The 22,412-nt window shown below is 34.7% G+C and overlaps 3 protein-coding genes across 3 annotated transcripts; all 3 read left to right on the top strand.

Annotated features, from left to right (window-relative positions):
* Positions 1-841: 841 nt before the first annotated feature.
* On the top strand, positions 842-4,379 carry LOC7467524 (protein transport protein sec23-1). Its single transcript, XM_024607619.2, has 2 exons — positions 842-1,820; positions 2,438-4,379. The coding sequence occupies exons 1-2, from the start codon at positions 1,098-1,100 to the stop codon at positions 4,100-4,102; spliced, it is 2,388 nt and encodes a 795-aa protein (XP_024463387.1). The 5' UTR covers positions 842-1,097; the 3' UTR covers positions 4,103-4,379.
* Positions 4,380-5,831: 1,452 nt separating this feature from the next.
* On the top strand, positions 5,832-10,298 carry LOC7467525 (magnesium transporter MRS2-2). Its single transcript, XM_002311624.4, has 11 exons — positions 5,832-6,449; positions 6,540-6,569; positions 6,809-6,962; positions 7,113-7,234; positions 8,223-8,297; positions 8,865-9,092; positions 9,192-9,236; positions 9,347-9,391; positions 9,479-9,508; positions 9,652-9,771; positions 9,866-10,298. The coding sequence occupies exons 1-11, from the start codon at positions 6,201-6,203 to the stop codon at positions 9,950-9,952; spliced, it is 1,185 nt and encodes a 394-aa protein (XP_002311660.1). The 5' UTR covers positions 5,832-6,200; the 3' UTR covers positions 9,953-10,298.
* Positions 10,299-14,814: 4,516 nt separating this feature from the next.
* On the top strand, positions 14,815-20,695 carry LOC7467526 (E3 ubiquitin protein ligase DRIP2). The gene is made up of 7 exons (XM_024606816.2): positions 14,815-15,375; positions 16,099-16,198; positions 16,886-17,276; positions 17,562-17,839; positions 17,943-17,993; positions 19,712-19,784; positions 20,223-20,695. Exons 1-7 carry the CDS (start codon positions 15,258-15,260, stop codon positions 20,436-20,438), a joined length of 1,227 nt encoding a protein of 408 aa, XP_024462584.2. The 5' UTR covers positions 14,815-15,257; the 3' UTR covers positions 20,439-20,695.
* The last annotated feature ends 1,717 nt before the right edge of the window (positions 20,696-22,412 follow it).

The following is a 22,412-nucleotide window of genomic DNA, read 5'->3' on the forward strand; positions in this document are numbered from 1 at the left end:
CTTCTTATCTTAAAATTACATCCTCTCTATGTCAATTTAGTGCATCCATGAAAAAAACTAACCTTCAAACTCGAGTATATAAAATAAAATAAAAGCAAATATACATATTTAATTATTAGACCAATCACTTAAAATTAAAAAATATATATTATTTAAATTAAACCTCTAATAAAAAGATATAAAAGGGATTTTCTAGTTTAATTATTAGACCAATCTCTTAAAATTAAAAAAAATATTATTTAAATTAAACCTCTGATAAAAAGATAGAAAAGGGATTGTCTAGTTTAATTATTAGACCAATATTTTAAAATTAAAAATAAATATTATTTAAATTAAACCTCTGATAAAAAGATAGAAAAGGGATTGTCTAGTTTAATTATTAGACCAATATTTTAAAATTAAAAATAAATATTATTTAAATTAAACCTTTAATAAAAAGATAGAAAAAGGATTGTCTAGTTTAATTATTAGATCAATATTTTAAAATTAAAAATAAATATTATTTAAATTAAACCTCTAATAAAAAGATAGAAAAGAGATTTTCTACTTTGGAGAGAGAAAATATTATACAAGCGTTTTTATACATCAATTTTGAAAGCTAAAATTGTAGATATTTTTTTTTCTGTTGGATGGCGATTCCATGTGATCCGCCTTTTCTAAATACAATTTGTGTTTAGAATTGTATTTATATGTATTTTAAAAATATTTTTGATTAAAAAAATAAATATTAAATAAATATTTTTATTTTTAATATTTTAAAATTTGTTTGAGGTGTTATATCAAAAATAAAAAAATATTTTTAAAAAATACCATCAAATACACTGCTAAACCTTAACATTGCTGATCAATCGGCCACTTTTCAAATTCAAAACATTTCCGACCAAACCATGCGATATATTTGCATTTCCTTGACGGACTTTCCCAGCAACCAAACACGACATTACTTCCACGACACAACATCCCAAGATTCTCTTCCATCCTAAATTTACAGACATTTGAAAAATTCAAAAAACCTCTTTACCTCTTAAAACATAACATTCCATGAAATCACCTTAAAAAACCCAGAAGATCCACATTTAAAATCCGACCACCCCAGAATGGACTTCGTTGAATTGGAGGCGATCGAAGGCCTACGTTGGTCGTGGAACGCATGGCCAACTACCAAGAACCAAGTTTCTTCCCTTGTAATCCCACTTAGCATCATGTGCACTCCACTGATGCAATCAACTGAGCTTCCGATTCTGACTTATGACCCTCTAATCTGCACTCGCTGTGCTGCTGTTTTGAACCCTTATGCTCGTGTAGATTATCAGTCTCGCATTTGGGTTTGTCCTTTCTGCTACAACAGGAATCCTTTCCCTATTTCTTATTCAGGTATCGGCGAAACCAATCTTCCTGCTGAACTTTTTCCTACTTACAATACTGTAGAATACAAAATTGACAAGGTTGATTCTAAATTTCGGTCTAATTTGCATTTGGGTTACGGTTGGTCTAATGGGCTTTCTTCGTCTAATGTGTCATTGTCGTCTATGATGTCCGTGGGGACTCCGAGGAGCATTGGTGGTGCTGGTGTTGGTGGGGAGGTCAGGGGATTTGCGGGGCCTGTACCGGTGTTTGTGTTTCTAGTGGATGCTTGTATGGTCGAGGAGGAGTTGAGGGCAGTGAAGAACGAGTTGTTGTTGGTTGTTGAGCAGTTGCCGGAGAATGCCTTGGTTGGGCTAATTACTTTCGATGCAATGGTTAGGGTTTATGATTTGGGGTTTTCTGACTGCTCTAGGGTTGTTGTGTTTCATGGAGGACGTGAGGTTTCGTCAGAGCAGGTACTTGGATCAAACATTCAATTGTAGAATTACTTGAGTGTTTATTAAATTGTTGATTCTAATCTTTTGAAGCTTGGACATTAGTTTCCATGTGCAATTGTATGTTTTAGTGGGTCTTGTGCATATTTATTGGATGCTTCAAAAATTTTAATTTTTATTAAGTGTGCATTAATTGGGAAGGACTTAAATTTTTTATGACAAAAGGATTACTGTTTTCTGAAATGACTGATAAAAATTTCTGATTAGGAAAGCCAAACTAAGCAGCAGTTTGCTGTTGTGATTTGTGTAGTCTCTTGTGCTGGAGGTTTTATTTTTTAATTAGATGGCTCAAGCTTTATGCTTTTCAGGGACATGCTTGCATTACTTGAAAGCCGAATGGGATTTGATCATACTGCTTGATCCATACTTGCCTCTAGCACTGTTCGTTCACTTCACCTCTATAGCTTGATCCACACTAGCCATTTTTCCTAGATACCAGATAAGTGAAGGAGTATCATTGTTTTGCATCTATACCACAAATCATCAAAAAACTTTTTGATATGCGCGCGCGTGTGGTTAAATAAAAAATTTCTGTGTTACTTAAAATCACTGTTTTTCTTTCACCTTGGAACCTGCAGACCCAACAATTTCTGGGTATATACAGCACCAAGCAGCAGCAACAGCAACTTGGGAAGACTCCAGTTATCCAAAAGCTGGGATTTTTGCTACCTGTATCTGAATGTGAGTTCAATATCACCACTGCCATTGAAGAAATCTGTTCTTTAGCTGTAGTCATGCCAGGACATCGCCCTCAAAGGTGTACAGGAGCTGCAATATCAGTTGCACTTGGACTTCTTGAAGGATGCTCAGTGAATACAGGCTCCCGGATCATGATTTTCACATCTGGACCTGCAACTTTGGGGCCAGGGATTGTTGTGGACTCAGATCTTAGCAATGCCATCAGAACTCATGGAGACCTCATTAATGGTCATGCATCGTACTATACAAAATCCTGTAGCTTCTACAATCAGCTTTCACAGAGATTATCTGATGCATCTGTTGTCCTAGATCTTTTTGCTTGTTCTCTTGATCAAGTAGGTGCAGCAGAATTAAAAGGCCCTGTTGAGAGCTCTGGTGGGTTCATGATGTTAGGGGAGTTGTTTGAGTCTGATCAATTCAGAAAGTGCTTGCGGCAAATTTTTAGTCATGACGAAGAGGGGAATTTGAAGATGTATTTTGATGCAACAATTGAAGTGGTGACAACTAAAGATGTAAAAATCTGTGGAGCACTTGGACCATGCATTTCTCTTCGGAAAAAGAACAGTGTAGTCAGTGACCGTGAGACTGGGGAGGGTGGCACCTATAAGTGGAAGCTTGGTACACTAACTAATAGAACATGCATAGCTTTTTTCTTTGAATTATGTGATGAACAGAGGGCTGAACCTGGGTCTGCGTTTTTAGTACAGTTTATAACACGCTACAGGCATGGGAACATGGGAGTCCGGAAGAGGGTTACGACTGCTGCAAGAAGATGGGTTGAAAACAAGTCACCAGAAATCACTGCTGGTTTTGATCAGGAAACAGCAGCTTCAGTAATGGCCAGGCTAGCCATTTACCGAGCAGAGAGATGTTTTGCTCGAGATGTTATAAGATGGCTGGATGACGACCTTATTTGCTTTGCTTCCAAGTTTGGAGACTATATCCAGGAAGATCCGTCTTCCTTCCGCTTGTCATCGAACTTTTCTCTTTACCCTCAGTTCATGTATTACTTGAGGAGGTCCCAGTTCATAGATGTTTTCAACTGTACCCCTGATGAGACTGCATTCTTCCGCCTGATGCTGAACCGTGAAGGGGTAGTGGGTTCCCTTATCATGATACAACCTACACTTTTTCAATACTCTTTTGATGGGCCTCCTGTTCCTGTGCTCCTAGATGTTCGCTCCATTTTTGCTGACGTTATTTTGCTCTTTGATTCCTACTTCCATGTGGTGATTCATTATGGGTCCAAGATTGCTCAGTGGAAAAAGCTTGGTTACCACAAAGATCCAAACCATGAGAATCTGAGAAAGCTTTTGGAAGCTCCTGAAATTGATGCACAGCAAGTGATGGTGGAACGAGTTCCAGCACCCAAGCTAATAAAGTGCGATCAACACAGTAGTCAAGCTAGGTTTCTTCTAGCCAAGTTAAATCCATCCGTGACTCAGAATTCAACATTCATAGATGGGTCAGAAATCATACTTACTGATGATTTGAGCTTGCAAGATTTTATAGATCATTTGCAGGCCCTGGCTGTGAAGGGTTAACAAAGAGTGGTGTCGTGTAGTTTTTCCCACGTTTCTGTTTCTTTCACTAAACTACATTACGAGTTGAGAGTTCTTTGTACATAAATTTATCTGAGTCGAGGGTTTTGTTTCTATTTAGAAATAGAAGCACCTTGTATTGGGTACAATGAATATTATTTGTTTGTGCTTTGCAAGGAGAGCTGCTGGCATTCTCTTGCTGGCCTTGTTCAATGTGCATAGAGTTTTAGTGGATGTTCGATAGGTTTTGAAGATTTTGCCAAATAGGCTTCCTTTTACATATTGTTATCCTGTTTTCTTCCTTTGTTACCACCATATCAGTCTCTCGAGATTTTTCAACGTAGGATGACAAGAACCAGAAGAAATCCCGGAACCATACTTCCAGCAAAGTGCACTCCTTTTGGGTTTCTCCCTTTTGTGTTTAAAAACGATAACAGTGTTCATTGTTTGAAAATTTCAGTACACAGGTTTGAGTAACAACTCGAGGCACCGTCTCCAATTAAACATTTAACAGACGAGGGCCAGTTCTAATACAGACGCGCTCACTTCAGCTCGTCTCGCCACAAAACGAGCTGCACAATTCTGAGCCCTAGCGGACGTGCTGTCTGTGAAGCTTGGAGGGCAGGGGAGGGGGAAGGAAGGGTAGGGAAGGGGCTATTTGGTGTTCGCTTCATTGGATTGCAATGTTATCAAAATCGAGCGATTTGATGGAGGTTGAGGACTATGATATGGCAGTTTATGAATCATTGTGGAGTTTTAGAAAGAGAGAGAAGCGTATAGAGTTATTGAAAATAGAGAGGAATAATAATGAGCTAAACTCAATAGTTTTATCTTGTGTGTTTCATCAATTCATGAAAAAAGTTAATTTATTATCAATTTGATAGATTAATCACTTTTATTTTCAATTCCGTTCAATTGAGTATAGTTTTTACCATATGATTTATTATTATCAACTTTAATTTCATTCTTGTAAAACGCCCACCCTTCCTATCAAATATTATTATTTTTAATTTAGATAAATTATACCCAGTTTATTGAAATTGAGAATATAGATATTTATTTGAATGAGCACAATTTTTAAACTGTCTTGATTCATGGATTTTAATTGGATTATCTCCGGTAATCCCGGATTAATTTTTAATTATTTTTTATAAAATAAAATAATGTTATTTTTATTAAAAAAATAAATAATTAATGGATTGCAATTGAATTTTTTATTTGGTTAACCTATATTTTTGCTTTACTTTATTTTTTCTAAACCTACCATAATTTCATTTTCAAATGGAGCTGATATTTGAAACTTTGTTGAAGAGTTTCATCACCTCCTCTTTAATTGTTCTATTTATTTTTTAAAATAAATAATAAATTATTAAATAAATCTAAAAAAAATCATGTCTATTTTTTCCCTTCAAAACTTTAATATGATTTTAAAAAAATATCTTAAAAAATAATATCTACCGCTTGCTAAAAAAAAAATACAAAAAAACTCAACTTCACCGGATGACACCTCAGTCCCAAAGTACACTAATAAGTAATCCACACCGACTCCAAAAATCACACGTCGATCGATTAAAAAAAATTGAGAATATGATTTTAATAAGAAATAATGTTTTTCTTTTATGTTTCAGCTTCACCGGATGACACGTCAGTCCCAAAGTATTTGAGAATATGATTTTATTAAGAAATTAAGATTTTTCTTTTATGTTTCCACCGGGAAGCAGCCAGCCGTCAATTACGTGTCAAACCAGCATTGATGCTCTCCTAAATCATTTTTAAACAAACACCCGTCGCATGTGTAAATTAAAGAAACCACTCCCAGTCTCACATCCTTGATCTTCTTGATTGATCACTCCATCATCTCATCTCTTTCGATAATAACGCAACCGTCATTCACCCCTTCCCTGCGTTCACCCTCACCCAAATCAAACCGCTCACTCTTTTTTTTTTGTTTTCCTTCTATATAGTAAATAAATAGAGTAAAATAAATACAAACGCATTCTTTCTGGTGCGTGGGTGGGTGGGTGGGGTTGTAGAATTGTAGAAATTAGTAAGCGAACCCTGACAGGGACGGAGGAGATGTGATGTGATACGGTGATGAGAGATGGCGAGGGACGGGTACGTGGTGCCGGCGGACCCTCTGGCGGTGGCTGCCGTCAAGAAGAAGACGCATCCTGCCAGGAGTTGGATTCTCGTCGACGCTACCGGACAAGGAACCATTCTCGATGCGGACAAACACGCTATCATGAATCGAGTTCAGATTCACGCCCGCGATCTCCGAATTTTAGACCCTCTCTTGTCTTATCCCTCCACCATTCTCGGTCGTGAGGGGGCCATCGTCTTGAACTTGGAGGTTTCTTTCTTTTTTAGATTTTGATTCTTTTTTCTAAGTATTTCTTTATTTTTTTTGTTGCGCTTATTTGCTTGTTTTGAATGGTTGCAGCATATCAAGGCAATTATTACTTCCGAGGAGGTTTGTGGCTTCTGTTTTCTTTCTTTTTCCATGCCTTTTTTTTTAAAAAAAAATTGAGATTTTGAAATTAAATTTTTTGATAGCTGAATGAGTGAATTTTTGGTTTTGGGTTTAGAAAATAGTTTTCTTTGGTAGTGATCAATTGAATTTGAATTGATAATCCCCCTCCTTTGAAAAAAAAAAAGTCTCAAAGAAATCATGCTTATAGCTTTGATTATTTCGTTTTAAAACTGGAATAGGTATTGCTTCGAGACCCTTTGGATGAAAATGTTATTCCTGTTGTCGAGGAACTTCAAAGGCGATTGCCTCCTTCAAGTGTATTTCGTCAAGGTCAAGGAGATGGGAAAGAATACCCTGGTGGACAGCAGGATGTTGAAGCTGGCGAAGAGGATGGTATGCCTCATTGATTTATTCATTCTTGCATTGATAATTAAGAGTAGAGGTTTTTTTTTCTGCTGGTACTGCAAATATGTTTTCCTTGCATCATGGTTGGTTCATCTAGAAAATTCTTGCTTGTTGAGTGATCTGGGTTGTACAATACAGAGTCTCCATTTGAATTCCGTGCCTTGGAGGTAGCCCTCGAAGCCATTTGTAGTTTTCTAGCTGCACGTACAACAGAGCTGGAGACTGCTGCTTATCCTGCTTTAGATGAGCTCACCTCCAAAGTAAGTGTTTGTTTTTTCCCTTGTAATTAGTATTCTTTTATTATTTAATAATCTCCTCCTTTTACTTCTGTTGATTATTTTTCCTCAGAGAGGGAAATATGCCTGCCACATCCTGGTTAAGGAATTGGATAAAAAACTTGCAACAGATAATGTAAAATCACAAAAAAATATTGTTTGGGAGATAGATAACTATGGTGACTATTGCACGATTGTGTGTTTACTGGTTAACACTATTTGTTTTCAATGGTGCCGTATCTCTTTTTCTGTCCGCTGTGGTGGTTTTTCCTCCATTTCGAGTATGGCAGTGTGGCATATTTGCTGTTTACTGTTTCTTGACACCTTGTAGGAATGCAATAGCGTTGTGTGATGCATGTTTGATCTGGCTGGAAGAACATCTTTGAGATTTTGACTTCATAGATTTGTACTTGTGTTCTTAGGCGGAGCCCTTAGGAATTGTATTGGAAGATTGATCTTCTTCCTGAATTTAACTGTGGGTGTTTTATTTAGTTAAGTTGGTGAGTTTTACTATTTATTTTGTTAAAATGTTTTGTTGAGTTTCGTTTATTTTTCCGATTGCTACTATCAATGATGTTGCTCCTTTTATCCTTTTATAAAGCTGGCTGGGTGAAATTTTGACATACACCCCCCTAAACAAATTAAGGGTTTTGGAGGATCCCAATGTATGGTGATATAGGAGATGGTGGAATTTTGTTTATCATTGTTAGTGGTGTTATCTTTTATGTGTTCCTTCGAGTTTAAAATTTATTTTGTAATTGTGTGCATATACTGTGCATTCAACAATTTGAACTCAATAAATTACTGTATAAACAGAACCCTGCGTGTTCTAATTCCATTGCTCGAGGTTTTTCTTTCTTCCTGCAAGGCAAAATTTAGGCTGGATAAAGTTAATTTTACCTTATATGCAGAACCCTGCATGCATTGTTTATCACTATTTTGACTCTCTCCTTTCCCCTTTATAAATGGGCAGATTAGTAGCCGAAATTTGGATAGAGTTCGTAAATTGAAGAGTGCAATGACGAGGCTGACTGCTCGGGTACAAAAGGTAGGTGTATAACGTTGGTGGTGTTTGCAAAATATTTCAGTGTAAAATACTTAACATTTTAGCATCTTTAGTCATTTCAAATGTCCAGGAGACTGAAATACTTGAATGTAATAAATGAGAATAGGACCTTGAGTTGCTTTAGATCATAATACTCGGGAAAGATTCAGTGCCCTCTGATTTTGCAATCTTCTAGGCCAATTGTACTGGATTCAGTCATCTGTCACAGAAAATGTTGACTGACAGTTTAGCAGATGCACTCCAACAACTTGCATTTTTGGATAATAGCAGTTTCAACTGATTCATATACAGTGTGAGTGTTCTTTGCAAGGAGTACACGTAGCTAAGGATGTCGCTCATTCAGGGATTATGTAAATCTACATCCAGCTGGGAGGTTCTTGGCCCAAGAAATCTGCTATATAACAAATAAGTTAGGTCTTAGTTTGTGAATTTGCTGAAGGGACTGGAAAAAAACTTTCCTGGCCTAACATTAACAAAAAATAACATGCTTAACTGTCCCCTTAAATTGCAAATGTGATAGGTAATGATATTCTCATCAATTTATTGCAGGTGCGAGATGAACTTGAGCAGTTACTGGATGATGATGATGATATGGCTGACCTTTACCTATCAAGAAAGCTGGCTGGCGCATCTTCACCAGTAAGTATATCTGGCGGTGCAAATTGGTTTCCCGCTTCCCCAACAATAGGTTCAAAAATTTCTAGAGCAAGTAGAGCAAGTGTGGCAACAATTCGTGGAGACGAGAATGATGTTGAGGAGCTTGAAATGTTATTAGAGGTAGGGTTTCTGACGTGTTTTACCTTTCATTTTAGATGCTTATTTTTAATTTTAATTGGGACAAAGGGCCTATTCTTGAAAATGGATGAATTTTTGCAGGCTTACTTTATGCAAATTGATAGCTCATTGAACAAATTGACAACGGTATGTGCTTTTTATTTGCTTTTCCTTTTTTTACCACAAAAGGCACACACATTATGGCCAGAATTACAAAGCTATTTCCATCCTTTTAAATTGCATTTTGAAATATGCAGTTGCGAGAGTACATTGATGACACAGAGGATTACATTAATATTCAGGTAGGCAATGTTAAATTGAAAACTAAAGTTTGTATTCTTGTTTATGCATGTTTTCTTAAATTAAATTCATGCATCCTTTTTCTGCAGCTTGACAATCATCGAAATCAGCTGATTCAGGTGCTTACGATTTTCTCTTTGTGAATTGTATTGGGAGTCTGGGACCCATTCTCACTCACAAGCAAGCACACGCAACACGCATATGGATTGTTTATGTGTTTTGACCTGTTATTCATGTTGTGTCTTTTCACTTTTTGCTGCAGTTAGAGCTCTTTCTGAGTTCAGGGACTGTTTGTTTATCCATATATTCCTTGGTGGCTGGAATATTTGGCATGAACATCCCATATACATGGAATGACAATCATGGTTACATGTTTAAATGGGTAGGCAGAATACTTTTACTGGTGAATTTAGCTCCTGGTTATAAATTGCTTTTATTTGGTGAATCAATTTTTTTTTTTTTTTTGTATTGCCCAGGTGGTAATTGTCACAGGTGTATTCTGTGCTTCTTTGTTCATAGTTCTAATGACATACGCTCGCCACAAGGGTTTGGTTGGATCTTGAACGGTCCCATGTTCTCTAAGGGAATGTCTTGAGATTCTATACAGAGGGTCGAGTTTCTCTCTACCTCCCTCTTCACTCCCATATGCATCTCTGTTGAGACCGAGATTTGGTAAAGCAGTTCAGCCCGCAGACCATGGCAAAATCTTATAATTTGTCAAATCCTTGATCAAAGGCATCCGAAGCGGAAATTGTAAAACCGCATGCAGATTTTTTAGATACACGTTTTAATTATTTTTTGCCCGTGATAGTAAATCTTAATTTTTTAAAATTGCATACAGTATTTTACTTATTAAGATGTAATCATTGCCATAATTTTACATATCTATACATGTTTTTATATGATTGACATGAAGCATTATAGAGTAGGGGGGAATTTGAATTTGTAAGAATATTTTTTTGTGATGTATTGCGTCACGTCAGTGTGGGTGTTTAAGTTCTTGTTTGGAAATGTAAAAAAATTTATTTTTAATATTAACGTATTAAAACAAAACTATTCAAAAATATATAAAAAAAAAACAAATTAACTTAAAGCTCCATTTATTTTTTGGTTGAAAAATGTTTTTGTAAAAATTTAAAATTTTTTACTTAAAATTATTATTATTTTTATTAAATTGTTAAAATATATATATTATTTTAATGTATTTAAAAAAATACTTAAAAAATAAATTTCTTTCTAAATCTAATTTTTGTCCTAAATGCCTTGTTTCACTGTTCATACTCTAGCCTGGGACAAGGGAGACTCGCCGCGTGTTTTTGGTGAAACATACTCTCTTGTAAGAAAATAATTTTGTAAGTGAATAAATTTGTTGTTTTTTTTTTTTTTTTTTTTTTTTCTGTAAGGATAGCACAATCGATCGTAATATACGTGTGTGACTTTATCAGATAAAGTGATCCTTCTCAGGCAGTTTGTTTTTTGATGTGTGATGTTAAGTTAAAATCACTAGAGAAATATTGATAGGTATATTATATTAACTCTTAAGAACAACATTATATTAATTCCAATATATTGGGATTTAATTTCTCCTTTTCTTTTAAAAATTAAGTACACTTATCCATTCAATCAAACTTGGCCTCTGTACGTAGGAGATTTGCTAATGTTAGATATTTACCAAAGTTAACCTCTAGGAAGGGATCTGAATCAGTTTAGGGGGTTAATTAGCGTTTCCTAGCAGATTTGGCAACTTAATCTGTAGCTAATTAAGTTTGCTTTCCTGCTTGCAAAATTAACGATACATATATTTGGTATTTCTTGCTGGATCAAATTTAATATCAGCGATCACAGCTTCGATCTCCCAAGGAAACTGTGTTGGTGATTCCCTTTAGAGCTTGTAATTGTATGAATATATATTGATGAATCACCAAGAAAAGAAAAATAAATTCTAAGAATTAAGTTATTCCTTGATTATTTCCTTTTGAGTTAATTATCGTTTAGTCCTTATAGTTTATCAAAATAAATTAATTAATAAAAAATCTAATGATTAGTACTCTCCTTAAACATTATAATGCGTTTATTAAACTTCACTAATTGCTGAATTGTGTTAAAAAATAAAAATCATGATATTTATTGAATTAACATTGTAAATAATTATTATTTTATATGACAATGTTCTTAAGTGCTTACAATAAATTAAAAAAAAAAAAACATATGAATTGATTAGGAGCATCAAATTACTTTTTAACAACAACGCGTCACTAAGGCACCCTGGATCCTTAATTAATACTTGTAGTATAAATTAAAAAAAGTTAAATATTATTTATTTATTACTATTTATGTTTTTTAAAGTAAAGAAAAAATAACATAAAAAACAGGTTATAGATATATTTATAAAGATTAAATATATCGTTTCCCAAACCATGAAAACTAATAATCAATATTAATTACTTTGTGTAAACTATATATTACGAAGATCGATTAAGTTACAAGTGACAACATAACTTCTTGTTTATTATACAGTCGGACAGAGGGAAATTAGCTCTCTATCTGTTTATGATCTCTCTAAAACTGGACAGGATGAATCTAGAAATATACAGAGTCATAGAACTAATAGCAACACCCGGCACCTGCTCGTGCGTGCATGGCCCATGCGCCAGAAATACAACGAGAAAAGAACATGGGAAGTGGTCATACAGTGCTTCTGCGATCAGTTCCTCTAGCAAATCAAGGTGCATCAAGATCCCACAAAGAACTTGATTGTCCAGATAGCGGCATCGATTTCATGTTTTTTAAGGCAACAGTAGCACTGCCAGCTGAGCTGGAAATATCTGACACATCACAGCCTTGTTGTGGCCAGGAAAGTTGGAGCATCAAAATATGGCTATTGCGTTGCCAAATGCTGCCCGGTAAAGCCAGCTTGCCAGGGGAGATAGAAATGACATAGAGAGGTTACAAGGACCGGAGGAAAATCACAGTTCACAGGTAGCTGGCTAGCTCAATGACAATATTGAGCCCACCACCATGGTTGGAGCATCTTAATTTCTGGTGACCATTTTCGATAATCATCATCTTTGTTTGTTTATTTGTGTGATAGAAATCCAATGTTGATGTGACACATTTTGTAAATATGAAAAAGAAAACAATGGCCGCTAGTGGGAGTTAGAAACCAATGTGGATTTCTCGTTATCTCGGAGGCGGACTGTTGATAAGTAGTAGTGAACAAATGCTTGAAATTAGTAGTTAGCTTTGAAGAACTAGCTAGTATATTGAGCTGAGGATGTGATCCTGAGCTCGAGCTCGTGAAAGAGCTGGGTGCACTCCATGCCTGCACCAAGGGTGCTGAGCATTTTATTTGGATAAATCAATTTTAATTGACAGTACTACCATAGGAGAACTATCCTCCCAGTATGCCAAGTAAATACGTTTCTTTCTCTTGAAATCCTGTTTATTCCATAAACACAATCTGTTGAAAAAAGAAAAGTAGTTGCCATAATCACTCACAATCATATCGACGACGCCGTACCACAGGTGAAAGCCCACGTTAGTACTTTCGAATCCAATAACCAGTTGGTCTGTCATTGTCATGGTACCTTATATTGTATACAACCTTTGAATTTCGAACACAACACTCACGTGAGACACACGTGCCCGGAACCAATACTCCAAGGCACGGCTGGATAATTAATAAGTAATCAACCCTTTACTTATACCAAACAATATGAGATCTGCACCGAAGAAGAAAAAAACTACACGGTATCCGCACAGGCCACAGCGCTGCGCGGAGCAGCAGCACCAGCCACCTGCGAGCTGCAACCAAACGGTGAAACAAAAAAGCATGACAAACAGAAGCAGTGTAGGGTGCTCTACGCGCGCGTGCATACATATCAATTCACTGTAGTACTATTCTCTTTCATTATCATCGAATATGATTTGGTAAAATCATTATATAAATATTAATATGATAAAAAATGTATTCATTTATAAATAATCAGACCATCAAGTTAAAATGGATAATTCCACATCACAGGGATATAGCCAAGTAATATGTCATGAAGTTCAGAGAAAACATTAATTATAAATATATCAGTTATGTGTCTATAATAAAATTGACTTTAATAAATGATAAAGTTGACTGTGAGATCAATATATAATACCAGACATTCAAGAATAAAGGAAAATGACAATAGGCCTTCCATCGAAGTCGAATAACCGATTAATTATTATTATTATTAACGGGAATTAATTGAGGAGATAACATTATTATCCCCTTCTCTTAATACATTCTTTACTTAAAAAGTAGTATCTTTTCCTTTTTTCTTGTTTTCTTTTATCTTTTAAGAGTTTGTTTATCCCGGTCTCATAATCTAGATCGCAAGTTTAACGAGTTAACTCGTTTTTTTATTTTTAGTTTAATTTTATTCACATTTTATTCTTCAACATTTAGTTGATTTCGAACTAGATTTTTTTAAATTTTTTTTTTTTATGAGGTTATCCCGTTTCATTACTTGATTTATGGGTTTGACGAGTTAACCCGAACTAATTCGAGTTATTTTTTTGTATCTTTTGTTTAATTGATTTTTTTTCAATTCCGTCTTTGAATACTGAGTTGATTGAGAATTCAACTTTATATTTTTTTTATTTGTTTTTTATGAATTTATCCGGTCACATAACTCTAGTTACGGGTTTGGTAAGTTAACTCAGATTGACTCGAGTTGTTTTTTTATTAAATTTTTTTTTTCATTTTATCAATTGAAATTGAGTTGATTAAAATTTGAGTTTCATAATTTTTTTTATAGAATTATCCTGTCTCATAATCTAGATCATGGATTTAGCAAATTAACTTAGATTGATATAGGTCGGTCTAATATGTTGTTGTTTTAATATTTTAAAAACACATCATTTTGAATTTTTTTTAATCAAATTATGTTTTTAACCATCATACAGATTATTTTTGAACAAGTTAAATTAACATAGTTATATTAGATGAACTTTTATATATTTTATTTTTTTTCTAGAAAAACATATTTTAGTAATATCTAAATATTATTTTATATTAAAAATATTAATGTGACCCGCAATATTACTAAAGGCAATAATCAAACATAAACATAAAACACCAAGCTTCCTACAAAAAGGTTGGGTTTTTTTTTCTCCATGAAAAAGTTAAATATTTGAGTAGAATCCATTAGCAAATCGGACTTTAAGGCACATTCTCCAACTCCAAATAGAACTGCACCAAGCCAGCCTGGACAAGGGAAGTAAATTGAGAATTTTAAAACTAAATTAAGGATTTAATTAGGATAAAAAAGTGTATTTGGAAACTCAATCTAAAATTACTATATAGTTGAGGGACTTGTTCGAGGTTTGGCCAAAACAGTTCGGTTGCTTCTTTTTAAAAAACAGGCATCGTTAATAGCTCACCGTATAAGTTTTGTTTTGTAGGGAGGAGTTTCTGTGAATGTATTCGAAAACATTGAGAGCCTCGAACAAATCACATCATACCAAAGCCATTGCCATTGTCCAAATCGAACAAGACCCACTTCCAATCAATTCCTCCAGAATCTCACTCTCTTCATTCTTTTGTTTTTATTAATAATACCCCTCTCTTTAATTCCTTTTTCTCGCCCACCAAACACAAAGCCACCACCAAAACGAATTCTTTGAAATCGTTAATCACCAACCAACTCAACCCCTACTGTTTCTTCACCGATTCTTGCTTGTGATTGTCGTGGTTTTTTTTTTGGAAAAGAATAAAGAAGTTTCGTGATTTGTGGGGTCTTGATTACATGCACCATGTGGGGCACGTGAAACAAAGGAGAGTGTTAGTGTCACAGTGAGAGAGCCAAAAGGCAGGTGGTGGTGTTCGCGAAGATGATGTTAGGCCAGGTGGTGAAGGTTCAAAAAGAGAGGATAGCGGCATGCATGACTTGTCCTCTTTGCAACAAGCTCTTTAGAGAAGCCACTACTATCTCTGAGTGCCTCCATACTTGTGAGTCTCTCTCTCGCTTTTTATATGTGTGTTTATCTTGTGTTATTCCTTTTTCTTTTTGTTTCTTGATTTGGGCCTTTAATTGTTAGTTCACGTAATTCGTGTATCATCTTTTAATGCTTGAAGTTGAGCATGGCTTATATATTGTTTTGGTTATTTTGTGATATGTAGAGTATTAGTGTAAATGAAATGCGATTTTATGATCTTGGTATTTCTTTATTTTGTTTTCTTGGTCTATTTTTGCTGAATGGATTGGGAGTTTTATTTTGAAATAAAGGAAAACATTGAAATTTGATTGGCAAATTTAGCTTCCTTATTTTGCGTAGGAGCAATGTAAATGATGTGAGCCTGCAAGCTTTATAGTAATTCATCAACCATAAAGTCATCATTCTGTTAATGTTCATATATATGTAAATGTTTCAATGTTTGTTGCCATAAAGGTAAAATTATAACTTGGGGTTGTTGGGAGCTTTTGCGCTCTTCAAGTTCGTCAAAATTGCCATGTCCTTGCTTAGTTCATGCTGTCAAATGAGAACAGTAATGTGTTTGGGGATGATGAATAAAGGTTTAGATTTTGTATTTTCCTTTAGAAATAGATTTCTTTTTTAGTATTCTATCATTTAATCAGTACGTTTTAAGTGATGTCTTGCCTAGATGTTACATAAATCTCTCATCGAGTATATCTAATGCCTGCTTCTTCTTCTTTTTAATTTTTTAAAATAGTTTGCAGAAAATGCATATACATGAAGATAACTGATGAGGAGTTGGATAGTTGTCCAGTTTGTGATATTAAATTAGGTTGTTCTCCACTTGAGAAGCTCAGGTATTTGATAATGTCATTTTCTTATAAATTATTCAGTTTATGCCACAGCAATTTTGTATGATACATCTTTTGCATGCCATGGAAAAGCAATATATATGTAGCGGTTTCTTATATAAATGGACTATAGTGTCACACATATCTAGGACGTGTGCAAATGCTGTTCGAGTATTATCCATGCAGTGCAAGTGAAATTGTCTTAGGGTGTCAGCATGAATGAGAAATGAGGGTGAAATAATTTTCTAGACACTCCTCTGCCTTTTGAAACTGTAGAACCAATCCTTGAGTGAACTGATTAATGTTCTTGGGAAAAAGATATCAAAATTGCCAAGTCAATTTATTAGATATTTATACCACACAGAAAGCATATGCTTCAAACAGTAGACATGCATTGTGACACTTGAAAATCAATTATCGTGTTGCTTATACCTGACCAACATCCCTGCCCTGCAGCTCAGGTGGGATGCATGCATGCATGATTTATTTATTTGGATTCTCTGATATGGCATCTTGCAAATATTATGAACATTTGCCTCAATCTGTTTATATGCCAGAAAAATTAGAAGTCCATTTTCAAGGTACTCATAATGCTTGGAAGACAGACCAAAATTGAGAAAGTGGACATGGATTTAACTACAGCTGCAGAATCTTGAGCTTGTTTTAACTTGCTTTCATTATGTTAATCCACAGGGCAGACCACAGCTTGCAAGATTTAAGGGCCAGAATCTTCCCTTCCAAAAGGAAAAAGGCCAGGGAACCTGCAACAGTTTCCTCAGTCCCAGAAGATGTGCCCTCAGTCCCAGAAGCTGTGATGGCAGTCCCAGAAGCTGTGCCAGTCCAAGAATCTGAGCACTCGGTTCCATTGATAGGCAGAAGAAAGGAGAGATCTCTCTCTTCATTGGTAGTCAGCACACCTAAGATATCTGTCAAGTCTGTTCTGACAGGAAAAAGATCAAAATCTGTAGCTAGAAAACGAGAATCTCCCATTCCTGTTGAGGAACAGATTAAGAAAATGGATGATTACTATGAGAGTTTAAGCTCTCCCGAGACTCTAAGAAAAATTGCACAAACTAAAAGGCAGGTAGAAGTGTTTAAGCTTGAAGCTTTCTTGCCACTACCTTTTTCCTCCTTTTTTTGGTCTTTTGAAAATGATCTGCTTTTCCTTTGATGCATAGTAATTTCCTGTAATTATTTTTTCATGGTGTAGAATTCTTCTACTGCTGAGTCATCCAAACAACAGAAGCCTAATAAATTAGATGTAGAGAATGATGTTAAACCATGTAAAGAGAAAATTGATTTGTGGAAACCCTTAAATTGCTTGGTTGAAGCTGCAACTAAAACAAAGTCTAATAAGTCAGACTTACAGGAAATTATTGTCCAAATAAAGAAGCTTGACGCCCAGGAGGAAGAAGCTCAAGCACTCAAAACCAGCATTAAGGAGCATGGTGATAAATCAAAAGTTATCGGTGCAGAATCTAACTCAACTTCATCACCTTCAGGTTCAGTGAAACCTAGAAGGCTGCAAGCCATGCGACAAAAAAGAGAGGGGTTTAATATCCCAGCACAGGCTGCTGTTGATGCAAACAGTAAATGTGATAGAAGATTTAGTCCAATTTGGTTGTCATTAGTTGCTTCTGATGAGCAGTGAGATATTGTTTCTTTACCATTACTGAAGATTTATTGATGATTGAAGTCAAGTATACAATGACATGTTGTTAAATATAGTTTCTCTTTGGCATAATTTCAGGGAAGGAGTTGCGCCCTTGCCACAGATATCTTCTTGCTACTTGAGGGTTAAGTGAGTTTCATTATCCTCACCATCTGGCTTATAATCATAATGTTGGTTTGCATGTCAGTTTCCTTTTGATCATGAGTTTTGATACACACACACACACACACACACACACACACACACACACACACACAGACTCCTGGTTAAACTGTGTTTTCTAGCACCATTCTTCAGTTTTGTAAGAAATTCCATGGTTTGCTATATGTGAAATGGTAATTGCATTTTGGTACGCTAAGCTTTGTAGATATATTTTGATGTTGTATCTTATCCAACGTTTTCTATGCTACTTTGATTTCCCACATAGAATTTCCCTTAGCTTCTGTTGTAAGCTTGATATGCTCTTGTTCTCCATCATAATAGTATGATGTCTATTTCCATTTACACGTTTTGGTTTCAATGAATATGTGCTCCAGATATTCTGCAGGGAAAAAAAAACTAAATCACAGCCTAGAAGTAAACTATATTATGCTGTGCGCCAAAAAAAAAAGATAGTCATGGGAAATCACACATCACTCTGGTGGACCTTATTTTACAATCCTGGGCACATTATAGAGCTAGAGCTAACTTTACAGCCTGTTCGGTATTGTTGTCAATTGCATTTGGAAATGCTAAAGGCATCAATATGGTGCCTTTTCAACCCAACCGCTTTTCCAAACTCACACTTGGTATATGATGAGATTACCTGTTTGAAGTAGCGAAATTGATTAACTAGATTTAGGTGAACTGGTTCCTAACTGATCACATAAAATATATGCTTAAACATAGTTCTATCATTTTGGAATCTGTGATCTTTCAACATATTATTAACCTCTAATACAAATCACTCCATGACCATGAATATAATAGCTAACATACAATTCTATTGTCCTTCAGGACTCGCATGAATTGTGAGGGTGTATCTATGTTTGCTTTTTAAAATACGCAAATTATGATTTATCTGAGAAATGAACTTGATACTTGCCTCTTTCTCTCATAAAAACGTTAGAAAAATAATTATCTACATTTTTAAGCCTACTCTTATTTCGCTATATTTATGACTCTTGTGCTCTTTCATTGCCATCCCATTCTTTCGCTTTACAGAGCTACAAATTTCTGTGAAGAATATAAGATTGAAGGAATGATATTAAAAGTCCAGGAGCAAACATTCTTTTCAAATATCGGCAACACCTGAAACCCTGTTTTTCAAAATCCTGAATGTTAGAAAGCGTCAGAAAATAGGGTGTTTCCCTGCATTGCTTTATGGGCAGTTGCAGATACAATACTGTGTAAAATATTGTCTGTGAAGTTTTGCATGCTTAGCCATGTTTAAGTTTCTGATTGCACACTGGTGGTCACATTAAAATAGTGGCACATAGAATTAAAAAAAAAATGATGGTGTTGTCCCGTGAAAGAGAAGATCATGAAGCATTTTAATTGGATACATGAATTCTGCCCACCACATATGATGTTGATTTTCTTTTTCTACGCCAGAATTTCATTTGGAATATTAATAATGAATATCCAGAAGAATCTTTGCCTTTGAAGTTATATTACTTCTAAGAGCAGCTTTATGGGGGGATTCAATGCCAAGAACTTTTATTTTGAAACAAATATACGAAGAACTATTTTGGAGCTTTCTTTTAATTGTTCATACTGTTATGAAGAAATATCATCACTGGAGATGTTCTTTATTCATTTAACCCATCTATAAATTTTGTTGATTAGTTTTTGCAATTTCGCTGTAGGGATGGTAGTTTGCCTGTTTCACATATAAAGAAGTATCTTGTTCAGAAGCTGGGTCTTGTCAGTGAGGCTGAGGTAACTTCATCCTCTCTTTTTTCCCTCTAGCATGTTAATGAGTTTGTGCATGTTAAATAGTTTTATTTCCTCCATTCCCTCTTCTTTTCCTGTTGGTAGTGAAAGTGGACAGTATTTATTTCTTATCATTATCATTCAAAGATTTCTTTCCTTTGAACTTGAATGTCCAAATTACCCTGTGGTTCCTTCAAGTCATCTTCAACAACGTATGGCAGGGAAAAGGCTTGCTACTCTCTTGGTTTCTGATATTGCAATCAACCCTTTTTTATACTGTCCTCCTTAACAAGACCTGCAACAGTTTTTGTTTTGATGGAAGTGTTTACCATCTTTTTAAAAGATAAATGCCGGTGAAGTGTGTTCCAAAAATTATTTGGAAAGTACAGGCTATGAAATTGAAGAAATTTTAAAACACCGTGCGTAATGTTCAAATTTTCATAGGTGGATATCTTATTGCTTGGTCAGCCAGTGGCTTCAACGTTGCAGCTGCATAACTTGGTAGACTGGTGGTCTCAGACAGCTTCAGCATCTGAAAGAATACAGACAACCGTAGGCAGTTCAGCTAAAGATTTTGTAATGGTTCTCTCATATGGTCGTAAAGTCAGCCTCCAAAAACATCTTGCTACGGCGGCAGAATTCCATCTCTTGCAACAGTGATCTTGGTCCAGGTGGTCGGAAACAGGAGCCTTTTTTTTATCTATTTTTCTTGTAATCAAAGAATATTAGACACGGTAGAAACTATAGAAGTTATAAACGGACATAGAATGTTTATGATTATCTAATTTGGATCCACGGGTTACATTTAAAAACAGCATAACTAGGGCTCATGTTACTGGCGAAACAAGTTGGGATGGCCTTAGAAACGTTTGGCAATGGCAATCATGGGCTAGAATGGTGAATTGGTCGTCATTTTACATGGGACGTGTTAGGTTCATGCTGAATAGCGAAGATCCAAAAAAAAAACCTTGGAAATCCCAGGATGTGCATGTCTGGTCAGCTTTGAACGTTTGTTTCTGTGTTTCAAAAGCGCTTTTAATAAAATTTAAAATTTTTTTATTTTTTTATTAACTTCAAATTAATATGTTTTTAGTGTTTTCAAATCATTTTGATGTGCTGATGTCAAAAATAATTTTTAAAAAATAAAAGAACATCATTGGCATGTATTTTGGCACGAAAAGCTATTTGAAAAGCAACCGCAACCACACTGCCAAATAAACCTAAACCACGTGAAGATTTCTTTTCTTTGTAGCTTTATATGTAGATTACTGTGGATTTCTAGGGGTTTTTTGAATTTTTTTTTCTAGCTTAGTAGTTATTAAAAAATTGTTTGGGGTAGTATAAGTATCTGCAAATATTTTAATATAATAAAATTATTTTTGTACTCTTAGAATTAATAAAATTTAGAACTTTGATCATGGGTTTTCTTGACTTTTCATAATTTTGATAACAGTAAAAATATTTCATTACCTCTAGGATAAAAAAAAAATGACCTACTAGACAAGGGTATTTTAGGTTTTTAAAATTTATATGTACTGTAAAATGACTTTTTTAGCCTTAGAAAAGACAAAAAAGAAGCTATGCCTTTAGGGGTATTTTGATATTTTCATATGGGTATTTTGTGTAATTAAAAAGACCATAAGGGTGTTTTGGTATTTTTTATTTTTGATGTTTTAATCGAAAAGTTGTCGACGCGTGTTCCACACGCACCAACGAGTGGGTAGAGTCCGCGCTATTCAAGTGGCACATGCGACGCCTTCCGGTGGTCTAATCTGGTCATTCATCGTCTCACTGGATGTGTAACCGTGCTCTCTTTCACATAGTGCGGCGCGTGTAGGCCTATAATGGTTGGATTGCCGCCGATGATTGATTTTTTGTTTTTTCTTTCTTCTCTCTTGACAATTAAAGTGCACAATTACCCTCTTTATTTGTTGTTTTTCAATTTCAGTCCTCATTCTTTGAATTTCTTATTTCATCCTTATTCCTTTTATAGAAGTTTTTTTTTAATTTTTTCCTTCGGTTACAATTTCTTATATGTTTTGTTTTTCATTTTAGTCCTCATTCTTTTAATTTCTTGTTTTATTTTTATTTTTTTTATAGTTTCAGTCCTTCTAAATTTGTTCCTATTTTTTGTTGGTGTTTCATAATCCTCTTTATTTTGATTTTTTATTTTGGTCATTTTCTCTTTTATTTGAGTTTTATTTGTTTACAATTTAGCCCTTCAATTGTAATGTGTGTGTATTATGTTTTTCAATTTGGTCCTTCTACTTTCGATTTCTTATTTTTTTTCCCTTGGATTTTTTCAAAGTTTTTATAATTTTTAATTTTACCCTTCAAATCAAATTAATGATTTTTTTTCAATAGTAATAATATTTTTTCAAATTTAATAATAATAGTAATAATAATAATAATAGCTAATATTAATTGTGATTGTAGTAGTAGTAGTAGTAGTAGTATTAGTTATAGTGGCGGTTATAATAATTATAACAATAGTATAAACAGTAATAATAATAATGATGATAATAACAACGATAATAATGATAGTGGTAATGGTCACGATAATAATATTAATAACAATTATGATATTACTTATTGATAATAGTAGTAATGGTAGTAGTTGTAATGATAGTGTTA

This window comes from Populus trichocarpa, chromosome 8, assembly GCF_000002775.5.
Source record: "Populus trichocarpa isolate Nisqually-1 chromosome 8, P.trichocarpa_v4.1, whole genome shotgun sequence".
NCBI lineage: Eukaryota > Viridiplantae > Streptophyta > Magnoliopsida > Malpighiales > Salicaceae > Populus > Populus trichocarpa.

Excerpts from the sequence above, each read along its gene's own strand:
- LOC7467524 (XM_024607619.2), top strand. The coding sequence starts at position 1,098 with ATGGACTTCGTTGAATTGGAGGCGATCGAAGGCCTACGTTGGTCGTGG. Across the intron at positions 1,821-2,437 it reads GTGAGGTTTCGTCAGAGCAG|ACCCAACAATTTCTGGGTAT; the intron begins GTACTTGGATCA and ends TGGAACCTGCAG.
- LOC7467525 (XM_002311624.4), top strand. The coding sequence starts at position 6,201 with ATGGCGAGGGACGGGTACGTGGTGCCGGCGGACCCTCTGGCGGTGGCT. Across the intron at positions 9,093-9,191 it reads AGCTTGAAATGTTATTAGAG|GCTTACTTTATGCAAATTGA; the intron begins GTAGGGTTTCTG and ends GAATTTTTGCAG. Across the intron at positions 9,509-9,651 it reads ATCGAAATCAGCTGATTCAG|TTAGAGCTCTTTCTGAGTTC; the intron begins GTGCTTACGATT and ends TTTTTGCTGCAG.
- LOC7467526 (XM_024606816.2), top strand. The coding sequence starts at position 15,258 with ATGATGTTAGGCCAGGTGGTGAAGGTTCAAAAAGAGAGGATAGCGGCA. Across the intron at positions 16,199-16,885 it reads TCTCCACTTGAGAAGCTCAG|GGCAGACCACAGCTTGCAAG; the intron begins GTATTTGATAAT and ends GTTAATCCACAG. Across the intron at positions 17,840-17,942 it reads TTAGTTGCTTCTGATGAGCA|GGAAGGAGTTGCGCCCTTGC; the intron begins GTGAGATATTGT and ends GCATAATTTCAG.